The following is a 22,410-nucleotide window of genomic DNA, read 5'->3' as shown; positions in this document are numbered from 1 at the left end:
GTCGCAATCGGTGTGCAGAAACCACTGGAATTTTGGCAGCAGACAGGCTAGACGGGAGCTTCTGAGTTACAGTAACACAAATTACACACTATTTCAGGGAATAGAACTGCCACCACTCCTGCAGAAGGGCAGGAGACCTAACCTCACTGATACTAATACCTGCAAATAAAACGGTTAAAACATACTATTTTTTATCTAGCTATCAGCAGTAGTAGCGACTTGTCGGAAGGCTAGGATTCATTTTGTGTTGCTGAATAATAGGTGTAACCGAAAAATAAATGACTTTTAGAAGTCTTTTATTATAAATGCAATATAAATAATTAATATATACAGAAAATCATTAAAATCAACAATTATGGAGACAATAGTAGCACAGTATAAAAATAAAAAGGGAAGAAAATACGAATCCTTAGTTTCAGGTGAAAATATGTCTTTTCTGGGAAAACATGTGAAGTTCTTTTGTTTCCAGAGCAAAGTTCAAACAAAAATGGCAGCTGCTCAGTCCTCAGAGCAACAGCATGCCTTTGTGAGATGGAATGTGGAGGACTCAAGGGAGGAGTCCCTGTCAAATTCTTTTGAATGACACACATTTTTGGGTGGGGTCTCAGGTTCAGCCCAGGGGCTGGACAGGGTGCGGTTAACCTTCTGGGTGGGTTTCTTGTGCCCACCAAATATGACATTTTCCATATCTCAGCTCACGCTTCCTGCACAAACAGTCAAAGGTTCATATTCCTCAGAATATGACAGCTCATATGACATCAAACTTGATTACCATATTATGTTTAGTTCCTGAGAAGTTTAATACTTTGTTGTGGTTTATCCCTGGCCCCCCAAGACTGGTATCAAAGTATCCATCAAGACCCCACAAATTCAATGATAGAACTCTCATAACTGTCTTGGGCATGGTATTCCTTAGACACTTAAAAATGCTATATTACATTTATGTTTAATGCTGAGGGGATCGCTCTGCCATGACTGGAGCCCTGCTGTGTGGAAAGCTCGCTTTTGCTAGAATCACCAAATGGTATCCTTTCAAAGGACATGTTTACACTTGGGTGTCACTGGCCCATGAAGGAACTTCTTTTGATCAAGTTAATTACAACAACAGGTCTTATCAGAGAGCATACTTGGCTCTCATGAAAAGAACTCTGCTAACAGCTATGAAGAAAACAGAGACCCCCAGGCTTGACTGCCTGGTATCCATAAACATACAATCTGGGTTGTCAATGACAATCGGCGCAGAAAAACGTTGCAATTGCATTTTCTCACGGCTCTTCCATGACAACCTATACTAGAGAGAAGGGGGGAAGGGGTCATTTAGCCATCTATACTGGAGGGAAGGGGGAGGGTCATCTAGCTACCTATACTGGAGGGAAGGCGAGAGGGGTCATCTCACTACCTATACTGAAGGGGGGCAGCTGGTGACATTGGCCTTGGGCGGTAAAGAGTACAAATCCGGCCCTGTCAATACAGCTCAGAATGGAGAAAGTGATTGGCTTATGTATAGGACTTAAAGTACACCAGAACTGAGAGGATATGGAGGCTGACATATGTATTTCCTTTTATAAAACACCAGTTGTCTGGCAGTCCTACTGATCTCTTTGTCTGCAGTAATGTCTGAATCCCACATCTGAAACAAGCATGCAGCTAATCCAGTCAGACTTCAGATAGAGCACCTGATCTGCATGCTTGTTCAGGGTCTATGGCTAAAGTATTAGAGGCAGAGAATCAGCAGGATGGCCAAGCAATTTGCATTGTTTAAAAGAAAATAAATATGGCAGCCTCCACATCTCTCTTACTCCAGGGGCTTGATTCACAAAAGGGTGCTAACATAGTTAGCATGCCTAAAAGCTTTGGGCATGCAAACTACGGTGCTAAGTAACAACGGAGAGAGAGGGTAAAGCCAGCACTGCAATTAGGGTTGTTTATTGTAGAAGTAAAAAGCACTTACAGTCAGGTTACAGCCAGATGCTGAAGCAGGTTAAGTGGGCGCCAGGTCTATGTCCCCCTGCGGACGTCCGTTTCGCGCTAACACCGCTTGTTCACCGCAATGGGGAGAGTTGGGGGCGGGCCGCATCAGCGTGGGTTACATACCCACGTCACGGCGGCACTTCCGCCTACGTCTGCTAGCCACGCCCCCAGGTTTCTATGTCAACCGATGACGCCCACTCTCCCTGCAAGAGGGACACTCTCCGTCACTCTTGCAGGGCGAGTGGGCGTCATGGGTTGACATAGAAACCTGGGGGCGTGGCTAGCAGACGTAGGCGGAAGTGCCGCCGTGAGGTGGGTATGTAACCCACGCTGATGCGGCCCGCCCCCAATTCTCCCCATTGCGGTGAACAAGCGCTGTTAGCGCGAAACGGACGTCCGCAGGGGGACATAGACCTGGCGCCCACTTAGCCTGCTTCAGCATCTGGCTGCAACCTGACTGTAAGTGCTTTTTACTTCTACAATAAACAACCCTAATTGCAGTGCTGGCTTTGCCCTCTCTCTCCGTTGTCACAAGATTGCTACTTTACTTAACCATTTTGCCGGAGCACGCAGTTTAAAGGGACCTACACCCTTTCAGTCTACAGCTCATTACAGCCTAGTCCAGTCTCCTGCTGCAATCCCCTTTGAGTGCTGGAATCCCACTTTTCTTCGTTCTACGGTGCTAAGTAGTTTGCACATCCAAAACTGTTACTGATCGCGCGTTAAGTTGGTGTGCCCGAAACGCCGCACCGGTGTGCGCAAAACGTTGCACCGTTCACGTGTAAAATAGCTTTTCAGGCTATTTTGCGTGCAAACTGTGCAATGTTTTGCGTGCACCGATGCGATGTTTTGCGCGCACCGCACAGCGCTAATCTTTGCGTGCGGAAATGCTTGCGCGCATATTAGAGCGTGAAGCGGACGTTTTCACATCCTAAGTGCTTTTTCACTGGCGTTCTAACACTTAGCACCCTTTAGTGAATCGAGGCCCAGGTGTGCTTTGAAGTGACACTGAAGCGAAAAAAAAGCTCAACATATAATGAATTGATTGTGTAGTACGGATAATTATTAGGACATTAGTAGCAAAGAAAATAGGGTCATACTTATTTTCAGGTATATACAGTAGCTTTTTTTTTATAACATTGCATCGTTCTCTAATAATTGCAGTTTACACACTACATTCAGCATTTTAAATTAGTTCACAGAGCAGGCTACTGACCCTTTGAACTTTTCTCTGCAGGAAAACCATAAACAGAAGAAACAATGAGAGACAGTTGAGATAAATGCTTCAAAAGACAGTGCTGTCCAAGACTTTATAAAGTCACAGAGCTCACAGAAGCTCTTTTGCATAGATAACAACTGAAGTTTCTTAAATTAACTGTATGAGCCTCATATCTGTGCTAATAATGTTCTATTTCTTAGCAGTAATACACACACAAATCATTATATCATAAGTTTATTTTCACTTCAGATTCCCTTTAACAGACCTGTGATTAACACTGGTGGTTACTACCACTGATGGGTACTACCACTAAAGGTCCGTACACACGCCGGACTTTAGGCAACGACGGGTCCGTCGTTGCCTCCCGCTGGGTGGGCGTGCCAGCGACAGTCCGGCGTGTGTACGCTCTGTCGTCAGACTGATACGGCTGTTCCTGAGCGATCCGCCGGGCGGATCGCTCAGAAACAGCCGTATCAGTCTGACGACAGAGCGTACACACGCCGGACTGTCGCTGGCACGCCCACCCAGCGGGAGGCAACGACGGACCCGTCGTTGCCTAAAGTCCGGCGTGTGTACGGACCTTTATACTGATGAGGATAGATCTAATAGATCAAATCCCTTTCTCTAATCTTCATTAGAACATGTGGTACATGATGCTCCAAGTACTAATGAAGATTAAGCAGGGGTTTGACCTACTAGATTCTAATTTTTGGCATCATACAATTGTGACATTATTTTGATAACTTTGAGAATTTTTTGGGATGTACTTTTTTTTAACTATTTTAAAGTGTACCCGAGGTGATATGTGACATGATGAGATAAGGATATGTATGTACAGAGCTAAACATATTAATATCCAGGCTGTTTTACGTGTTTTATTTAGCTGCCTGAAAGAGTTAATTTCTAGGCATGGAAGTGACAGCTTTTGTCTTGTCGGTACCTTGTCGGGAATATAGTAAACATCTCTGATAAGCAGATTACAGCGATAACAGTAAAACATTCAATCTACTTTGTAAATGTTTAAACATAAAATAAAACCATGAGATACCCTGTTTATCTCATCAGTTTATTTTTACCCCGGGTTCACTCTAAGAGGAACAGCAGTTGAATTTCCTTTTTGATTGGTTGGTATGCTTGTAAAACTGTGAGGTAGGAGATGACGCCAACTGGTTTTACATTTTAATTTCAGATTTTACGACAGAATTAATAAATTATTATATTTATATCCTTTCCCGAAAAAGCGCCTCAGTCCTGTACTAATATATATTGAGTGGTGTTTAGAGAGCTCATGTGTGGCAGCTGACATTATTGGAAACAGTTATATCCTTAGGCATCTTTCCATTTTTATTAATGTAGAAATGAGTTTGTGTTTATCAACAATTATCCTAGAGATCATAAACAGATTAAATAATTTGAAAAAAATGGATTGTATTTTAATGTGACCCAGCCTTAAATAATGTTTTACCTTGATAACCTAGAATTTTTGTTAGGAAACCACAGTTGATGGTAAATAAAATCGTGAAAAGCAGTCCATCTCCAACAGATGTGAACATCAGGTGTAAAACAGTTTTTTTAGATTTATTACATGAACCTCTGTTAATGTCTATGTTAAGTGTCCATGGAGCCCACAGTATGTGGACCACACAAGTAGGAAGAACAAAACCATATTTAGTGAACACGTCTCAGCTCCAAGATTAGTAATTTGGGTATTGGCTGAACCTGGAAATTTAGGCACCCCCATGTATTGTAATGGATATTTGCAGCTTTGGTGCTTAATTTGGGTGTCAGTGGTGTCAAAGTTTGTCAGTCATACAGTCAAACTCTGGCTATCATGTAGGGGGTAAATCGGTACTGGGGTTTGGCTATCATATAGCCAAATGCAATTCAGCTGCAGAGGGGATGGCAATCGGCAGGGAAGTTTGGCTGTTATATACCAATACCATTAGTTGCCTATTCATGCGGTGCACGTATAACTAACTAATGGTATCTACTATAGTATTGACTACCATTATCAGCTGTGGTGCTTGGGTATAATTTTAGGTGTAGAGGTGTGTAATTAATGTTAGATGTAAGTAGGGGGGTTAGTGTTATGTGTCAGTAAAGGTAGGTTAGGAGTGGGGGAGGGGGCCAGTGTTAGGCATCGGTAGAGGGAGGTTAGTGGTAGGGACCAGTGTTAGAGGACTGTGTAGGGGGAATGTTAGCATTAAAACGTGATGGCAATAGCAGCATACAGATTATTAATGCCGTTATTTGAATCATGATATTTAAATAACGGCAATGCCCAGCACCCAAATTACCTAGCGCTTCTTTTAAATATGTGCCTCAGCACACAAACCCGCTTAAAACACCATTTAGGGTTCATGACGGGACTCCAAAGGGCATACAAATTTATGGAATAATAACTTGAAAACATGGATGCAGCCCTCAGGCTAGAATCCAGAGATTCAAATAGCTTCATAACAGATGAGAATTTGTGTTAGTTTAATCATTTTTTTCTTTGATTATTTTATTATGGTTTATTAAGGTTTTAAATGTATTCTGGACCTATAAAATATCTGTTCATTAATATAATAAGTAAATATTCAGTTAACAATGTTTAATGGGCTTCAATGATATAAATTATGGTCTTATATGTAATTTGTATAATCCATGTGGCTTTGCTGTTAATACTTAAGACCCTAAGGTCATATTTTGAAATGGATTCAAATTGCATAACAAACGATTAAAGAAACGTCAAGATTAAAGGCACTCCGAGCAGTGCAGAAATTATGGAAAGATGCATATCATTTTAAAGCTCTCTTTCTCCTCTTTCCAATTATATATAAACCACCGCCCTACGCCTTTTAGTTTTTGCTATTTTCGCGATCGAAATTGCCGCGGCCGCGACTTTGATCCTGAAAATAGAGAAAACTAAAAGGCGAAGGGCGACAATTTAGGTGTCGTCAGAAAGAGGAGAAAGAGAGCTTTAAAATGATATCCATCTTTTCATAGTTATATTGTATTACACAGGGCGACTTTTTGTATTACACAGGGTGACTTTTTCTCAAAGTCAGCAGAATTTAGGAAAAAGTCGCCCTGTGTAATACAATGTAACTATGGAAAGATGGATATCATTTTAAAGCATTCTTTCTCCTCTTTCTGACGACACCTAAATCGTTCCCCTACGCCTTTTAGTTTTCTCTATTTTCAGGATCGAAGTCGCGGCCGCGGCAATTTCGATCACGAAAATAGCGAAAACTAAAAGGAGTAGGGCGACGGTTTATATATCATTGAAAAGAGGAGAAAGAGAGCTTTAAAATGATATGCATCTTTCCATAGTTTCTGCACTGCTCGGAGTCCCTTTAAAGAGAACTTTCTGAACATGTGCATTATATTTTACTGTGCTAGAGGTGGGCATAGTTATGCACGCTCACAGGGGAAAATTATAAATACCAAGGGATAAGCAGCACAAACCAAATTTTATGCGAAGCATGCACCCAGCACTGGAGATCCCCAGTCTCCGTAATAAATATATAAATACAGAGGGGCTGCAGCACACAACAGGAAAACATTGACAGGGGCTCTTGGTTTAACGCTCTTAAACTCACCAACTGTGCCAAAGTGTCCCCAATCTGGTGAGTCCTACTCTAACCATGCAAAAATGCCATTTTTTGCTAGCAGTCTAATGGGTACTATTCCAAAAAAACAAAGAATCAACAAAATGGGAGAAAAAGAAATTAAAAACAATATGCAATTATGCAATTCAAATTGCATAATGAACGATTAAAGAGGAACTGTAGTGAAAATAATGTAATAAATAAAATATTTTTTTTTTACAATAATAATGTATAAACTAGTGATTGCTAGTGTTTGCCCCTTGTAAAATCTGTACTCTCCCTGATTTACATTTTAAGATGCTTCACCGGTGGCAACATCGTTAGTGCTGGCAACATGCTTCACTGAGGAATGGTACCCAATGGAATGGAATGATGTTCTGAACTGGATAGAAAAACCCCTGGTTTCCCAGAGTGCACTGGGAAAAGAAGGATTCATAATCAGCCTGGGCTTGACATCTCTGGAAGGGCGGGGCTACACACGGATATATAGCAATGGCTATAAAAGGCTTGAACTACTTCAGTTGTGTGTAATGAATCTAAAATATATGAAAGTCTATTGTTTATCAGTACATTACAGAAAATAATGAACTTTATCACAATATGCTAATTTTTTAGAAGGACCTGTAGGTAAGTGTTCAGCTCATGATTGTACAGTGTGTGTGTAAGTGTACAACACCTAGGTAAGTGTAAGAATGTGGTAAGTGTACAGTGCATCATTGTATAGTGTGTGTATGTGTTCAGCACCTAGGTAAGTGTAAGAATGTGGGTTAGTGTACAGTGCATCATTGTTCAGTGTGTGTGTAAGTGTACAACACCTAGGTAAGTGTAAGAATGTGGTAAGTGTACAGTGCATCATTGTATAGTGTGTGTATGTGTTCAGCACCTAGGTAAGTGTAAGAATGTGGGTTAGTGTACAGTGCATCATTGTTCAGTGTGTGTGTAGGTGTAAGAATGTGGATAAGTGTAAACGCATCATTATACAGTAAGTGTAAGTGAGTGTGTATACTGCATGTGGGAAAATGTGCAGTGTGTGTATAAAGCAGACATAATTTATATTTTTTTGAGCCATGAGCTGAGTTCTATTAGTGTCAATTTAACTTAATCAGTTAGCCATTAAAAGGTGTTACTTTTATAAAACTTTGATTTTACTACCTACATATTTTTCTGGGCTAACATGGTGCAGAAACTCTTTTGCTACTATTAGAGTCAATACATTTTTCTTATATACCTTTGTATTTTTATATTGTTTTCTTGACACCCAGATGTTCCAGGACACAAAAAGCATGTTCCCAGAAGTGCACGAGTAATGTGTAATGGAACAGCCTGATTTGGTAATCTGCAGTAAATTGCTTGGGGAACTGGAAGTTTCACTGTCCTCTGTCCTCTCAAATGACAACTAACCAACTAACCAGCAATTCTGGTTGCAAAATTATGATTGTAAAATAATGACATGGAATGAATAGTACAACAGGACATGGGCTTAGAAACGCACAAGCAAGATGCCACTACCAAGTTACGGTAAGTAAAGGACAACCACACAGGACACAGGATACTGTATCTGTGATTGGACAAATGGAGCCATATGCAATTCACTTTTTCCCCTAGGAGATAATTTTTCATCTTCTATTTATAATAATTTTTTAGCACTTTGCAATAGAAAAAGTAATAAGATGTAGGTGAAAAAGTACTATAAACATTATCTTGAGTATTTGTTTGCTTGCTGGTGGTTTCAAAGGTATTTTATTGACAAGAAAATTTCACCTAGGAGAAGACTCAAGTGAAAAGGTGAATTGCATATGGGCCATTGAGTTGCAATATTGCAGTGTATAACATAGCCTTAAAGGTGGACACACATGATACAATAAAATGAACCAATTTTACATCAATTCAATAAAAACAATCGGTTTTACAGCAAAAGTAAAAGCTGTGACCGAATTTCCATAGTTTTCCTATATAAGTCGATGGTGAGTAGTGGATTTTTCTGATCAGTTTTTATGAAAATTGAATCGTGTAGGGTATATTGTAGTGTAGGGATGTTTAGACTTAAGCAATTTTCTCAGAGCTGTCAATCACTTTTTTTTCATAATTATGGAAAAATTGAACAAGTGTGTGATACATTGGTCAGATTTTTTTAAACATGTTACAATCAATAATAAAAAAAATGATTGTAATTCTAGAACTGCAAAGAAATATAACAGTTGTATGGTGTGTGGCCACCTTAAAGTGGATCCGAGATAAACTTTTACTCATTGCATAATTGTGCCCCTTACATTTAGTTTATTCAAGCCAAATACTCTTTTTTTTTGTTTTAATGCCGCAATTCCCTATAAACAAAACAAGCCACGCCCACAGCTCCACCAGTGCCTAGGCAATCTGAGTCCCATATAGAAAGTGCACATGGGAGCAGGGGCGTAACAATAGACCTTGCAGGGGATGCAGCCGCAGGGGCCCAGAAGCCACAGGGGACCCCATGGGGGGAGAAGTTCCTTTTCCCTGACCTGAGAGACTGCCAATTAAGGGAACAGAGAGAACAAATGTTCTGCTCTCTGCACAACTGTTCTAATGACTGTATTTGCTCAGCCACTGATAACGAATCATACAAAGTTTTATAGACTAAGATATTCAGTGTTCAGCAGGGTCTTGTGTACAATGCCCAGCCCCCAACCTCTCTATCCCTCTCCAAGTGCTCTGTACTGTAGTGATGCTGGAGGAGTCTGCAGAGCCAGTTTTGCTCCATTAGAGGACAGAGTGAGTGTAATAAGCTGAGGCTGGGAGCTCATCTGTCGGTTTTCTGTATACATTTTCTGCATACCATGTGTGTCTGTATGTGTGAAAACATGCACATTTTATCACAGAAGCTAATGTAATTGATAGATAAAATGCCTGCAGTGCTTCACTGCTGTCTGTTTTTAACTACATGAGGAAAACACATTCAAGTGTGCACTAGCCAATTGAATAACATCTGTTCTCAGTTTACCTGTGCAGAAAGAGAGGGGGAAGGAGGGGGCCCCATCCAAAATTTCGCAGGGGGGCCCAATGACTTCTAGTTACGCCCCTGCAAGGGAGCTCAGTCTGGGGAGGAGGAGGTTTTTCCCAAAGGAGGGGGAGGTGTTTCCAGCCAGAGATTTCAGAGGCAAGAGGGAGGAGAGAGGAGTGGAGTTTTCACAGGCTGAGGGGTGGGGTGGAGATGCAGAGCAGCTTGCCTGTGTGTAATGATGACAAGCAGAATATGGCTGCTCTCATTGTATCACAGGAAGAAATAATCATATACTGTTGAAGCTGCGGAACAGCGGAAGCAGCGGAACAGAAATGGAGTGGCAAGGGCTATGCTTGCCACTCTAACGCGAGTGTGAACCGGGCCTTAGGTTGTACTGGAGCCATAACAAAGGAGTGTAATAAGGCAACAGCGGGCTGAACGCGGACAAACGTCCGCGTCCGCATCAGCAGCGCAACCGCCCGCATGGTCGCATGCGGAACGTGGAGAAACGTCCGCGTCCGCAGCGGTAGCACGATCCGCCGTTCAGTCGCAGACCTCTCGGCGTACTCCACGTCGAGGCTGCACTCCTGGAACACCTTCACAGGCCTCATGGCATGCTGCTCGCCGAGACACCTCTCATGACAGTCTGGACCCCGTAGGGGCTGCGCGCGTGTGCAGTAGAGCCTTTTATACTCTTAGAAAGAGAGTCAGCTGACCAGCTGGTCAGCTGACCTCAGCAAGGTCCTTGAGCTGTGCTGCAAGGTCCTTGAGCCAGGTTGTGATTGGTTGAATGGCTGGGCGGGCTGTTTGAGTCCAGCACAGTATAAAAGCAGGCATTCTGTCAGTTGCAAGTTGTCTGCAGTCAGCGAATACTTGTGTGTTAGCACTCAGACCCTAGTCAGATCCCAAAGTGTGCTAGAACCAGCTGGAGCTGGGGATCCACACTTAGCCAGATTCTGTTGATAGCCTAAAGTACTAATTGCATTGTATATTGTGTATGATCTTTTGCCTGTTACCTCTTTATTCTCTTGTCTTCTGATTTTGTACTTCGCCAGCCCGTACCGTTACCGACTATTGGCTTGGCTTCTGACTTCCCTTGTGTTTCTCGATTCTGTACCTCTGCTCATCTGATTTCCCGTTGCTGACCTTGGCTTGACCTCTGATCTTGATTTCTGTCTGTCGATTCGGTACTTCCTTGCTAGTTCTGATACCGAACCATTTTCCGTTGACATCGCCCCCTTTAGTGGTTCTCCACTAAAGGGTTTTCTTTGCTGAGTTCTTCTTGCGGGGAACTCAGTAACTCCTCAGCATACCATTACTGCTGAGGAACGCTATTCTGCGTTCTTTCCTAGTCGCAGAATCGCACACACTGCCCTTCCTTCCAGAGGTTACCATCCCTCTGAGTTAACGTCAGTGTGGTGGGTTTTCCACAAGTTATTATATCTGTACCTTGTGTTTTCCAGAGTACGCATAAATATTTGTATTATTGGTGATGCCGCAGATCACTATATAATCAAATATATCTGTATTACTAGTGATACTGCGGATCACTAATAATCAGAAAACTCTGAAGTGTGTGCACCTAACACCACATCATTACAAGGAGAGAGAGGGAAGGAATCCTGGGATTTTAACGGGAGCAAAAATAATGAGTCGTCTCACATAATAAGTTACTAACGATGGATAAAATGGAAGTATTTGAATGTTTTACAATTAATGTAAAAACAATACAGGACATACATGTGTCCTGGATAGAGACAGATTGCATCTCTTCATTACACCTATAAAAACAAATACTGTACATGTATCTCTCAAATTGCATGTCAGAAACTCATATAGCGTTATAGGTCATATACGGTAAGTAAATATAGTAAGTAATAAAGTAAACATTCTGCACTCCAAATCCGTAGGACGGTAAACTTTCCTGATGGATCACTACAATAAAAAGTAAATCGTATCTTAAAAAAGTAAATCATATCCTACTGGACGGGACTAGATGTATGAACCAATCACAGGCTCACTTTGCCAGGAGTAAAATTGCTGCCAGACTGTGATTCTGTACATTACATGCTGATGCAGCAGGAAAATAAGCAATAACCACAATACTGAAATGCTGTGTTATCTGTTTTACAGTGGATTTTTTTCTGAATCTTAAATAGGATGTCACCTTCTGTGCAGTGACTGGGATCTTGAACATTTTGTAAAATGGAAAACCCAGCCATAAAAAGAGGAAGAGGTATATGTGAGAGGGCGGTGTATCTGCCAGCCACCACACTATAAAGCTGAGTATGTGGTGTATGGAGAAATAATAACAGGAACCTGAACTCGGAACTAGCGCTACAGCCTGAGTCAAAGAAGAAGGATGCTGGCCACAAAGGTACCGTGCAATAGTAGCTGTTCTTTGTGAAAATGCATTCACATAGTATTCTTCAGTATGCTACAGTTCTCTCCTATTTGCTTACATATACAAGGATCTCTGTGATTACTGCAAAATGTGTTTGTAGATAGCATTATTTACATAAAACATGAATAGATGTGTGATTTAACTTTATTTTTACAAAACTTGTCATAGATGTTTGCTTTTTCCAAAAATGGATTTAAAGGGAACCTAAACTGAGAAGGATGTGGATTTTTCCCTTTCAAACTAATACCAGTTGCCTGACTCTCCTGCTGATCCTGCGTCTCTAATACTTTTAGCCACAGCCCCTCAACAAGCATACAGATCAGGTGCTCTGACTGGAGTCAGACTGGATTAGCTGCATGCTTGTTTCAGGTGTATGATTCAGGACAGCCACTATTGCAGCTAAAGAGATCAGCAGGACTGCCAAGCAACTGGTACTGTTTAAAAGGAAACATCCATATCCTTCTCAGTTTAGGTTCCCTTTAAATGGATAGCAATCTGTAGTGATTCAGGGACTAGTGATACAGGGACTATAATAGAAAACAATTCTTTATTTATTTAATATTTACTATACATTATTTTGGCAAACATACTGACAATTGTTTTGCTTTGTGCTGTGTGTGGTTTCTGATCAATTTGAGCACCTGAATAGAAAGTGTTATCTAAAACAGCGCCAACTGCCATTAATTATAACCACACCCCCTAACATTGCAATAGGCTAAAAGGTTGTTTTTTTATAGATATAAAAATGCATGGAGGGATATACTGGTTGCTTGGCAGTTGGAAACAGATGTTATTTCCCACAATGCAACAAGGTTCACAGACAGCAAACTGTCAGGACCTAGGTCCTGACTTCTTACATCACACTGTGGGAGGAGTTTCACCACAATATCAGCCATACAGATTCCCCCCTGATGATATATTTAAGAAAAGGTAAAACTTTCTCATGGGAAATGGGATATCAGCTACTGATTAGGATGATGTTCAATGCTTGGTTACAGTTCCCCTTTAAGTGTAGCAGTTGCTCAACTGATTACACTGCAGTCGTTAAATGCAACAAAGATTCTGAATTTGTTTAATTACGGTAACATTAAATTACAAAATGTCAGTAAAAGAACTTTAATACGTTATATTAATTTAGCAACTAAACTTTAGCTTTCCTATAAGAAGCAACAAGGACATGCTGACTTCACATTACTGTAATTTTGTGTTGCTAAGCTACAATATTTTATCGGTGTTGCAAAAATTGTACTGTATTGCAGTTTAGACTTATATTCACAGTAAGTATCCTTCGAAATTGGTATAAAAAGAAGTTGTGAATTTAAAACATTAATTTATAGTTCATAATTTCATCATCCAGGTTAAATAAGGCCCAACAAATACAGCAAAGTCCCTAGTATCAGGCACCGGCGGGGATCACCTGATACATATACAGGATAAAATAGGGACCGAGCCTCTACCAATGTCTTCTGGCCTTCCTATAGCTCCTAGTGTCTTTCCGACATCCTCTGTGTACGGCTCCCGGCGTGTCACCTGACCTGCATCGGGTAACATGACATGCTGGGTGCTGTGCACGGACACCGGAAAGCTACTAGGAGCTGGCTGAGAGCTACAGGAGGGCTGGAAGATGTTGCTGGAGGCTTGCTGACTATCTTATGGCCTGAAACTCCCCCCCCCCCCAAACCACAGTCCTTGTTACCCCCTCAGGCTTGCCGGTTAGTTGAGACTTCCAGTTGCCTTAGTTCCAGATAATGGGGACTTTGCTATATATAGATCGGTGTCACCTTATTAACCGAATCTGCTAGTTTAATTTACTTTGTAATTAGTGCGAACATAGAGTAAACAAAAGGAGCATGAGTACCTTTGATTATTTTTGGTTGGTTAAACTTAAGAACTCACAGTGGATTTTCTTCCACCAAGTTCCTGTGAGATTGCAGATAAACCGTATTTTTGTCCTCTGTTCAAATTTTATGATGGACAATAATAAGTTTTATGAGTGGCTTTGCAAAGCATATTACACCTTAGGTTGTCACGGCAGGTAAAAAAAAAAGTATTCAAAAATTTTGTTTTCAAAATTTTAGATTTCTAAAATGTTGTTTTAGAAGTCATGCACCCACCGCTACACCATCCACCAGGTTTGTGCACCCTTCTTCAATGTTAATGTATGTAGCCGAGGTCTAAGCAGGCAAACTAGTGCCCTGCACCCACCGCTACACCATCCACCAGGTTTGTGCACCCTTCTTCAATGTTAATGTATACAGACGAAGTGTCTGCACGGTAATGTAATAAAGCCTCTACAGTGCCGGACTTTGCCTTTCTTGTTTGTATATGGCTCTACAGTCTGGTCCAGAGCACATGCAAATTGTGAATGATGGATGCAGCCATTAACTGGGGATCTGAAGTTGGTACTGCCAGTACCTTTCACATCTCATGCATTACAATAGATACAGAAGAGCAGGACAACCACTACAACGGACATGCTCCTCAAAACACTCATAAATAAAGCCTACAAAATGTCATTTTAAAATAAACTTTACTACTGCTGTGACTTTGCTGCTTTCTGATTTGACTTTAGTTCCGCTTGAAATGAATATCTTTGTTACTGTATGTGTGATGGCGTGTTCTCTTTCAGACAGTAACAGGAAGTTTTGCTGGGACAATCCATGGCTTGACAACCAGTATGCTTACAGAAAAGCTTATTCAAAGAAGCAAGCGGATGATTTTAGACACTTTAGGTGTTGGACTACTTGGAACCACCACAAACGTTTTCCATAAGGCCTTGCAATACAGCAAAGTGAGTATTTCTACTTAATAAATCAGAGGTTTGGTGGTATATGTATTGATTAACTGTAAAAATGTTGTTTACTGCAAAAAATATTGCATCATTTTCACATAACAGCTTTGCCACCGTTAAAGCCGATTGTAACAAAAAAAAAATGAAACGTCTGCCTGTGCACCATGTTTTAGATTCATGATCTAACCCTTCCATTAGTTAATAGATACTTACATAAAATTTATGAGTCAACTATCTCTTGGCTTCCTGTTATTCAGACCTCACAAACCTCTCTTATGTCCTGTATAGGAGAAGTGATCTTGACAAACTGATGTTAGGATGACAATATTATATGTTTTTTGTCAAGTGTGATATTTACATGGCACTGGCTGGATAGTGTATGGTTAAGGGCTCCGCCTCTGACCTGGGTTCGAATCTCGGCTCTGCCTGTTCAGTAAGCCAGCACCTATTCAGTAAGGAGTTCTTTGGGCGAGACTCCCTAACACTGCTACTGCCTACTGAGTGCGCTCTAGTGGCTGCCTCATAAGCGCTTTGAGTCCTACAGGAGAAAAGCGCTATAGAAAAAAAGGAATTATACAAAAAAGGAATTACATCTATTCAATGATGGAGATAATTAATTAATATTAATGAGGTGGACATTAACTGTGGTCAAATTTGCATGAGTTTTTTATTATTTTGAGATGTTACTGCTGCAAAATTAACCTACTGTATTTACTTCTTATGCTAAAAAGGACATTTCATTATTCTCTGCAATGGTCCTGATCACATGACTTATTGCTAATTGACATAGACACACCCAAGGGATTTCCTAGGGCTGCTAAGTAAAATGAATGAAGGGAAGCGTAGTTCAAACAACTGACTGCTCCAAGCAAGAGACAGTTACAGGACAAGGCACAGCCATGGTATGTCACAGTGCACACCTGAGCCTTACAGCTACATTTTTTAAACTAATTGACATGTTTAAGATTTCTGCCTGACAAAAGCACAGGAGAAAATTCCATAACATTATTGTGGTCTTAAAGCTGGTGAAGTATGTACAAGTCTAGCACGGCTGCAATGGTGCAAGTTCTCCCAATTACAAGGCTGATGTTCATTTGGTTTCAGACCACTAATAATCACAGCCTCTAGTTCCACACTCTCTCATTCAGTCAGTGGACACAGTATTCACCCTATGGTAAGAAGGCAGTAGGAGAAAGAGCACTACAGCACACTGCAACCATGTTTTGTTTATAGTATAAAGACTTAGGGCCTGATTCACAAAGCGGTGCTAATAGTTAGCACGCTGGTGAAAAGCCCTTTATCATGCCTAAACTCAGTTTAGGCATGATAAGTTTAGGTGTGATAAGTTTAGGTGTGATAAGTTTAGGCATGATAACTTTAGGCGTGATAAGTTTAGGCATGATAAGTTTAGGCACCAACTGGGTTAGCACCGCAGTGCACAGCTGATCAAAAGTGTTGCGCTAGCAAAGTCTGGTGCACTTTGCATAAAGTTTAATGGCGCTGCTTTGCGTGCGGGACTTTGCAAGCGATCTAAACTTATCTAAACTTATCATGCTTAAACTTATCACACCTAAACTTATCACACCTAAACTTATCACGCCTAAACTGGCTTTTCACCAGCGTGGTGCAATGGTTATCATGCCTAAAGTCTCTAACTGGGTTAGCACCGCTTTGTGAATCAAGCCCCTAGGCTTTCTAGCAAGATTTCATCAAACCAGGCATTTATTTGGCACCTTTAAAAGTTTACAATAGTACCATCATAATATACCAAAAAGAGCTTGTACTGTACATAATGCGAGCATTTTTTCTCCCTCCGGAATTACCATTGTAAAATGCACCAAGATCAATGAAAGAACATAATGTAAAATGGCTAGCATGTGTCTAAATAAAGATTATTCTCAACTGTTAGATGCAATTTACCTTTGAAATAATAACACAAAATGAGTTTTTTAAACCCTTTTACACTTTTTCTGTTCAGTAACGTCAGTTTCTGCAGAATTTTTTTTATTTTATTTGTGTTTCATTGTTTATTCCATCAATTCTTTTATTGATTTCAGATCTATAGCACAGACATCTCCAGCACAGTTTGGGGTCATCCAGACCTTCAACTCCCTCCCCTCTACGCCTCTTTTGTCAATGGTGTTGCGGTAAGAAAAGTTGACAATGATCCTTGTGTACAATTATCTTTGATCAATGCTAGATTGCCATTCATCATTTTGTTCAAGTCAAAGTGCAGTAATAATGCATAATGACACGTAGATTTTGTACTGAATTGTGCTAGCTTTTTTTTTTTTCTAAAAAAGATACGCTATTGAAGATAAAGACCTTTTAGCTGTAAAAGGCTGCTTGATGTGAGTTTTTACTTAGTGCTTCAAGGGAAAAGCAGCCAGAAAAATGTGGCGCAGAAGAAAAATAAATAAGACTGCATTTCACAGCAGTCACTAATATCGTTGTACAGGATGTGAAAAGTTTTTTACATTCGGAAGAAATTACGTCCAATACCATGTTTTTTATTTAAAGAAGCTATTGATAAAAAAGATCACAAACACTTAAAGTGAACCTGAACTCTTGCACACCACAGAAGGAAAACAGAGAGAAATGCACCCTTTGTGTTTGCCTGTGTAATTCCCCCTCACCTTCAAGTAATTATAAGTGTAATTTGATCTCTCAGCTGTGTCAGCCCAGAAATTCATCAGTCCTTGGCAGACACAGCTAATATGTAAACACAGGATGTTAACCCTTTGTCTGCTTCCTTGAAAGCAGGAAATAGACACACTGCAGATTTATTGCAGGAGTTCTGTAAGCTGTAAGAAAGAAATGTTTTTTTAAAGTTTATTACGCTATTGCTTATCTTTTATAGAGCAAAGAGAAAGTTCTGAGTACAGGTCTGCTTTAACTGTGAACTCAACCTGTCAACAATGAATGTACTTAACAGGTCATATGCAGGTGCTGCAAAATGCCTATCATTGAATTACGAATGTATCCTGTGTAGCCAAGTAACCCCCCCCCACACACACACACACACACACACTTGGATGTCACGATACATGAACAACTGTTTTAGGTAAAAGTCAGAACTCCGGCATCTCTGTATCTGGTCTGGATGTGGTACTTCTGGATATTCTAAAGGATGTTAAGAAAGTCATATTTTTGCACACCATGGCTCTGATTAAATAAACATTTCCCCTGCGTTTTCTTGCAAGAGATGCTTTCTCATCTACAAAATACATTTTCAGAACGTAGCAAGCAAAGCTCTTTGAAGTAGTTTAAAAAATCAAACTTAAGTTAATTTCAGAAAATTTATTTTGGATACGTTTATGCTTTTTGTTTTTTTTATAAGATGAGAAAACTTAGGATCATTGTTTTTGTATTGAATGAGTGTATTTGGGGTTTATGCACATAGCCTTGTATAGCTTTATGTTTATTGTGACATTTTTATTTTCAATAACATGCACTGTCAAGAAAAACATACAATTCTAACCAGTTATTGGATTCTCCTCTCCATTCTATATGCTCCTGGATTTCTACTGACATGCCATAATACAACTAGCCACACCTTCCCAGAGTCATTGCCTAATGACTTATGGTTAGTAGCTAGAGAATGACTCAGAGCCAGGAAGTACACACATTTTCTTGAAAAGGAAAAAAAGCCCAGCTTTCTCAATCTTCACAATTATCCTTCCTTTATATGTCCAAAATTACAACAGGCTAGACCAAAGAAATGCATTGTGCTGAAATAATAGTTGGTGGTGGAAGGCACAAGTTTACCAGTGCCATGTTAATATAACATTTTTTAGACACTTTATTTCAGTAATGTGTGGATATTTTGGTTCTCCACTTCTTTGAAAAGCCTGGAACTAAATTCATTCTTTATGCACACATTATGTTAATACTTGATGGGGCTTATTCAATAACAGAATTGTATGTGTAGCTACCAAGAGTAAATGGTTACTTCAGTTATTGCTACTGCAGAATTTGATACTTACTATTTAGCAGGTGTAGCAGTAATACCATTCTAATCATAATTACCTAAAACAATCTTAACTGCATTATATCATGTCCACTATGCACAGGTTCACTCCATGGACTTTGATGACACTTGGCATCCTGCCACACATCCCTCCGGAGCTGTCCTTCCTTCTCTGATAGCCCTTTCAGAATCACTACCACCATATCACAAGAAATCTGGTCTAGACTTCCTCTTAGCATTCAATGTTGGTGTTGAGGTACAAGGACGACTTATGCACTTTTCCAATGAAGCCAGCAATATTCCAAAAAGGTATGGTATTTTTTGTGTAACAAAAGTAAGTGAAATAAAAAATAAACCACTACCCAGATTTACTACAGCAATGCAAACGTTATCCCGGTAATGCGTGTGGTGCTAATAAAGTAATGAGTGGTGCTCCACTGGCGCTAGGACTGGTAAAATTGCAGCGTACAGGTAAGTAAATTAGCGGGCTTTTGTGCATTAGGCCCATAACTCTGTATGACTAACTGATACATTTTGGCTTGGTAACTTATATCAACAAAGGTGGTGACTTTTGATACCTCAATCATCCTGGACCTTCTACTTTTTTGTTTGTTATGTTTTAATGTACTTGCATTCCTTATATGTACTATGGCTAGTCTAAGCTATGTTCATCAATATCGACATCTTGTTCTAAAATCTTTAATAAAAACAAATGAAACAAAATTATCCAGGTGCAGCACCCCCCTCTTTGCTCCTTTGGGCAGCAGCTCCCCACATCCTTGCGTTGCACCCCAGTTGCTTCCTCCATTTTCCATTTGCAGCCCTCTTCTAGATGCTGCAACCCCTTTTTCAATGTTCAGCCACTCCTTTGCGCAGCCTGCTTGGTCTATCCATAAATCCATTCCTGATATGATGAGTTTAGAAAATGGAAAACACAAATGTAGATGAGTACTTTACACATACATATAAATAAACATATTAATAAATTAGCTAATAAATTAGCTTCCTTCTGTACCTCATTTCTAGGGTCAGTCCCAAATTCTATAGTTTTCCCCTGACACGTTGTTGTCCATTTAATATCCAGTTCTGTTATTTAGCGCTTCCATTTCTGATTGTCACTGCTGATTACATATCTTGTAGCAGAGTATTTATTTTAAGAAGCAGCAAGCTGTGACATATTATTCATTCACCAAAAGCACAAAAGAGTAAGAATACAGCACTCCTTTGAAAATTAAGTGACGTAAAGGTATGGGATTAGTGTGTTAAATTAGCAACTATGTACATACTTATACTGGGTCACAGTTGCATGATTATAAGTTCACATCTTTTTAGGTATTTCTATGGATATTTACTGATTTTTGCCCTTCTGTTTTGGCAGGTTTCACCCTCCCTCTGTGGTTGGCACAATGGGCAGTGCTGCAGCTTCATCAAAATTTTTAGGTCTGGATCAAACTCAATGCAGAGATGCATTAGCTATAGCTGCATCTTATTCAGGAGCACCTCTGGCTAATGCAGCTACCCAGACTAAACCCCTCCACATTGGCAATGCAAGCAGGCATGGCCTTGAAGCTGCTTGCTTTGCATTCTTGGGTCTTGAAGGAAACAGGCAGATTTTGGATCTAGATTCTGGTTTTGGTGCTTTCTATCATGACTATGAACCACAAGCTCTGCCATCACTAGAGTCATACAGCTGGCTGCTGGAGAAACAAGATGTGGCTGTCAAACGCTTCCCTGCCCACCTTGGGATGCACTGGATGGCAGATGCAGCATTCGCTGTGCGGAAACACATTGCTGGAGATGGGGAGTCTCTGCCAGTCAACGACATACAGAAAATCCAGCTAAAAGTCCCATATGCTAAATACGTGGATCGTCCTTTCCCCTCTTCTGAACATGAAGCTCGCCATTCCTTCCAGTTCAATGCTTGCTCAGCCCTATTAGATGGCACAGTGTCTGTCCAGTCATTTAGTGATCATAACATCTCCAGACCAGAAATAAAGTCTCTGCTTGGCAAAATTGAAGTTGTTCATCCAGAAGACAACAAACCAAATTTTGACAAACTTTATTGTGAGCTCAGTGTTACAATGATCAATGGAGCCACCTTTACTGAGAAGTGTGACACTTTCTATGGTCACTGGAGGAAACCACTGAGCAATAAAGATCACCTGCATAAGTTCACCACTAATGCATCTACTGTCCTGTCAAGGGATGGAGTAGAAGGAATTATAGAGGTGGTGAAGAACATGGAAAACATATCTGACTGTTCAGTGTTAGGCACCTTTCTTAAGTTAAGGAATCAAACAGCTGACAGGCAAGAAAGGTCTCTGTACAATAAAATATGACCATGGAAAATACATTTCTGTATACCTGAATTAGAAAATGCCTCCCTCATCCATATAATTAAGATTACTAAATCGTGTAAATTACTTCACTGTGCAGATTTATTCATGCCATATTTAACCTAAAAAAACTTGTGAACTCTCAACTAAGACAATGAACTAAGATGGGCCAGCATTGTTATTACCACTAGTTTAGAGTGTCCAACATATTCCATTGTGCACTGCTGTACAAAGTAATATTTTATACACAAGATAACCCAGGTTACTCAGTGACCTGAGTAACACTACACAGTAGTATAGCACACCTTGTACTAACCACACATGGTACAACCATATATTAAAACTTATTTTTAAGACACTACTGTACTTTTTCTAATACTGTACATTGTATAGACAGTCATCATATACCGGTACTTTGAGTAGACATATATTCCTGATGACATTTCTCAAAACTGAACCTGAAAATCATAGGCTAGCAAATTGTATTTGACTTTAGCTATGTCTCTGTTTTTCTGTCTGTGATTACATGATGACCTGTATATACTATGTAATTCATTTTTTTTTTGCCATTTACACTACTTATTTTCAAAAAAAGGTACAATTATTAATTTTTGTAAAGTGAGTGCAGTTGACCGGATATTTTGACATTTATACATAGTTAGTTGCATTAATAAAATCAAATCAAATGAATGAATAAAATGTTTCAATTTCAATTAGTAAATGTCTCTGCAATTATTTTGGTTTGTACAATTTAAAGGGACCTTGAACAAAGGGTAAAAATGGAATTTGAACTTACCTGGGGCATCCTCCAGCCCCCCTGTAGCCCCCGAGTCTTCTGGGTCTTCTCTGTTCTCTAGCGGCTCCGGTGGCGCGCAACTTCGCCTGCGTGTCCAGCTCAATCACGTGCTGCCTGTTGCCATGAACGTTCTGCATATGCACGGTTCTCAAAAGAATTAACGGGAGCGCCATCGAGCCGGGCATGCCGACAGGCCACGCATGCGCAGTGGCGCACGACTCCTGGCAAAGTCACATGCTACTGGAGCTGCCAGCAAGAGAACAGAGGGGACCCAGAGGACGCCAAGGGACATTGTGGGCTACGGGGAGTTAGAGGAACCCCAGGTAAGTTCATATTCCATTTTTATCTTG

At 40.3% G+C, this 22,410-nt stretch overlaps 1 protein-coding gene across 1 annotated transcript; it reads left to right on the top strand.

Annotated features, from left to right (window-relative positions):
* The first annotated feature begins 12,102 nt into the window (after positions 1 to 12,102).
* ACOD1 (aconitate decarboxylase 1) lies at positions 12,103 to 21,893 on the top strand. Its single transcript, XM_068265244.1, has 5 exons — positions 12,103 to 12,140; positions 14,797 to 14,958; positions 17,016 to 17,105; positions 19,032 to 19,237; positions 20,307 to 21,893. The coding sequence occupies exons 1-5, from the start codon at positions 12,126 to 12,128 to the stop codon at positions 21,265 to 21,267; spliced, it is 1,434 nt and encodes a 477-aa protein (XP_068121345.1). The 5' UTR covers positions 12,103 to 12,125; the 3' UTR covers positions 21,268 to 21,893.
* Positions 21,894 to 22,410: the final 517 nt, after the last annotated feature.

The sequence above is a fragment of the Hyperolius riggenbachi genome, chromosome 2 (assembly GCF_040937935.1).
Source record: "Hyperolius riggenbachi isolate aHypRig1 chromosome 2, aHypRig1.pri, whole genome shotgun sequence".
Lineage (NCBI taxonomy): Eukaryota > Metazoa > Chordata > Amphibia > Anura > Hyperoliidae > Hyperolius > Hyperolius riggenbachi.
The sequence above is the reverse complement of the archived record's forward strand: the minus strand, read 5'-3'. Positions and strand labels throughout refer to the sequence as shown.

Coding starts and splice junctions, on each gene's coding strand:
- ACOD1 (XM_068265244.1), top strand. Junction 14,959..17,015: donor AGGCCTTGCAATACAGCAAA/GTGAGTATTTCT, acceptor TATTGATTTCAG/ATCTATAGCACAGACATCTC. Junction 17,106..19,031: donor CTTTTGTCAATGGTGTTGCG/GTAAGAAAAGTT, acceptor CACTATGCACAG/GTTCACTCCATGGACTTTGA.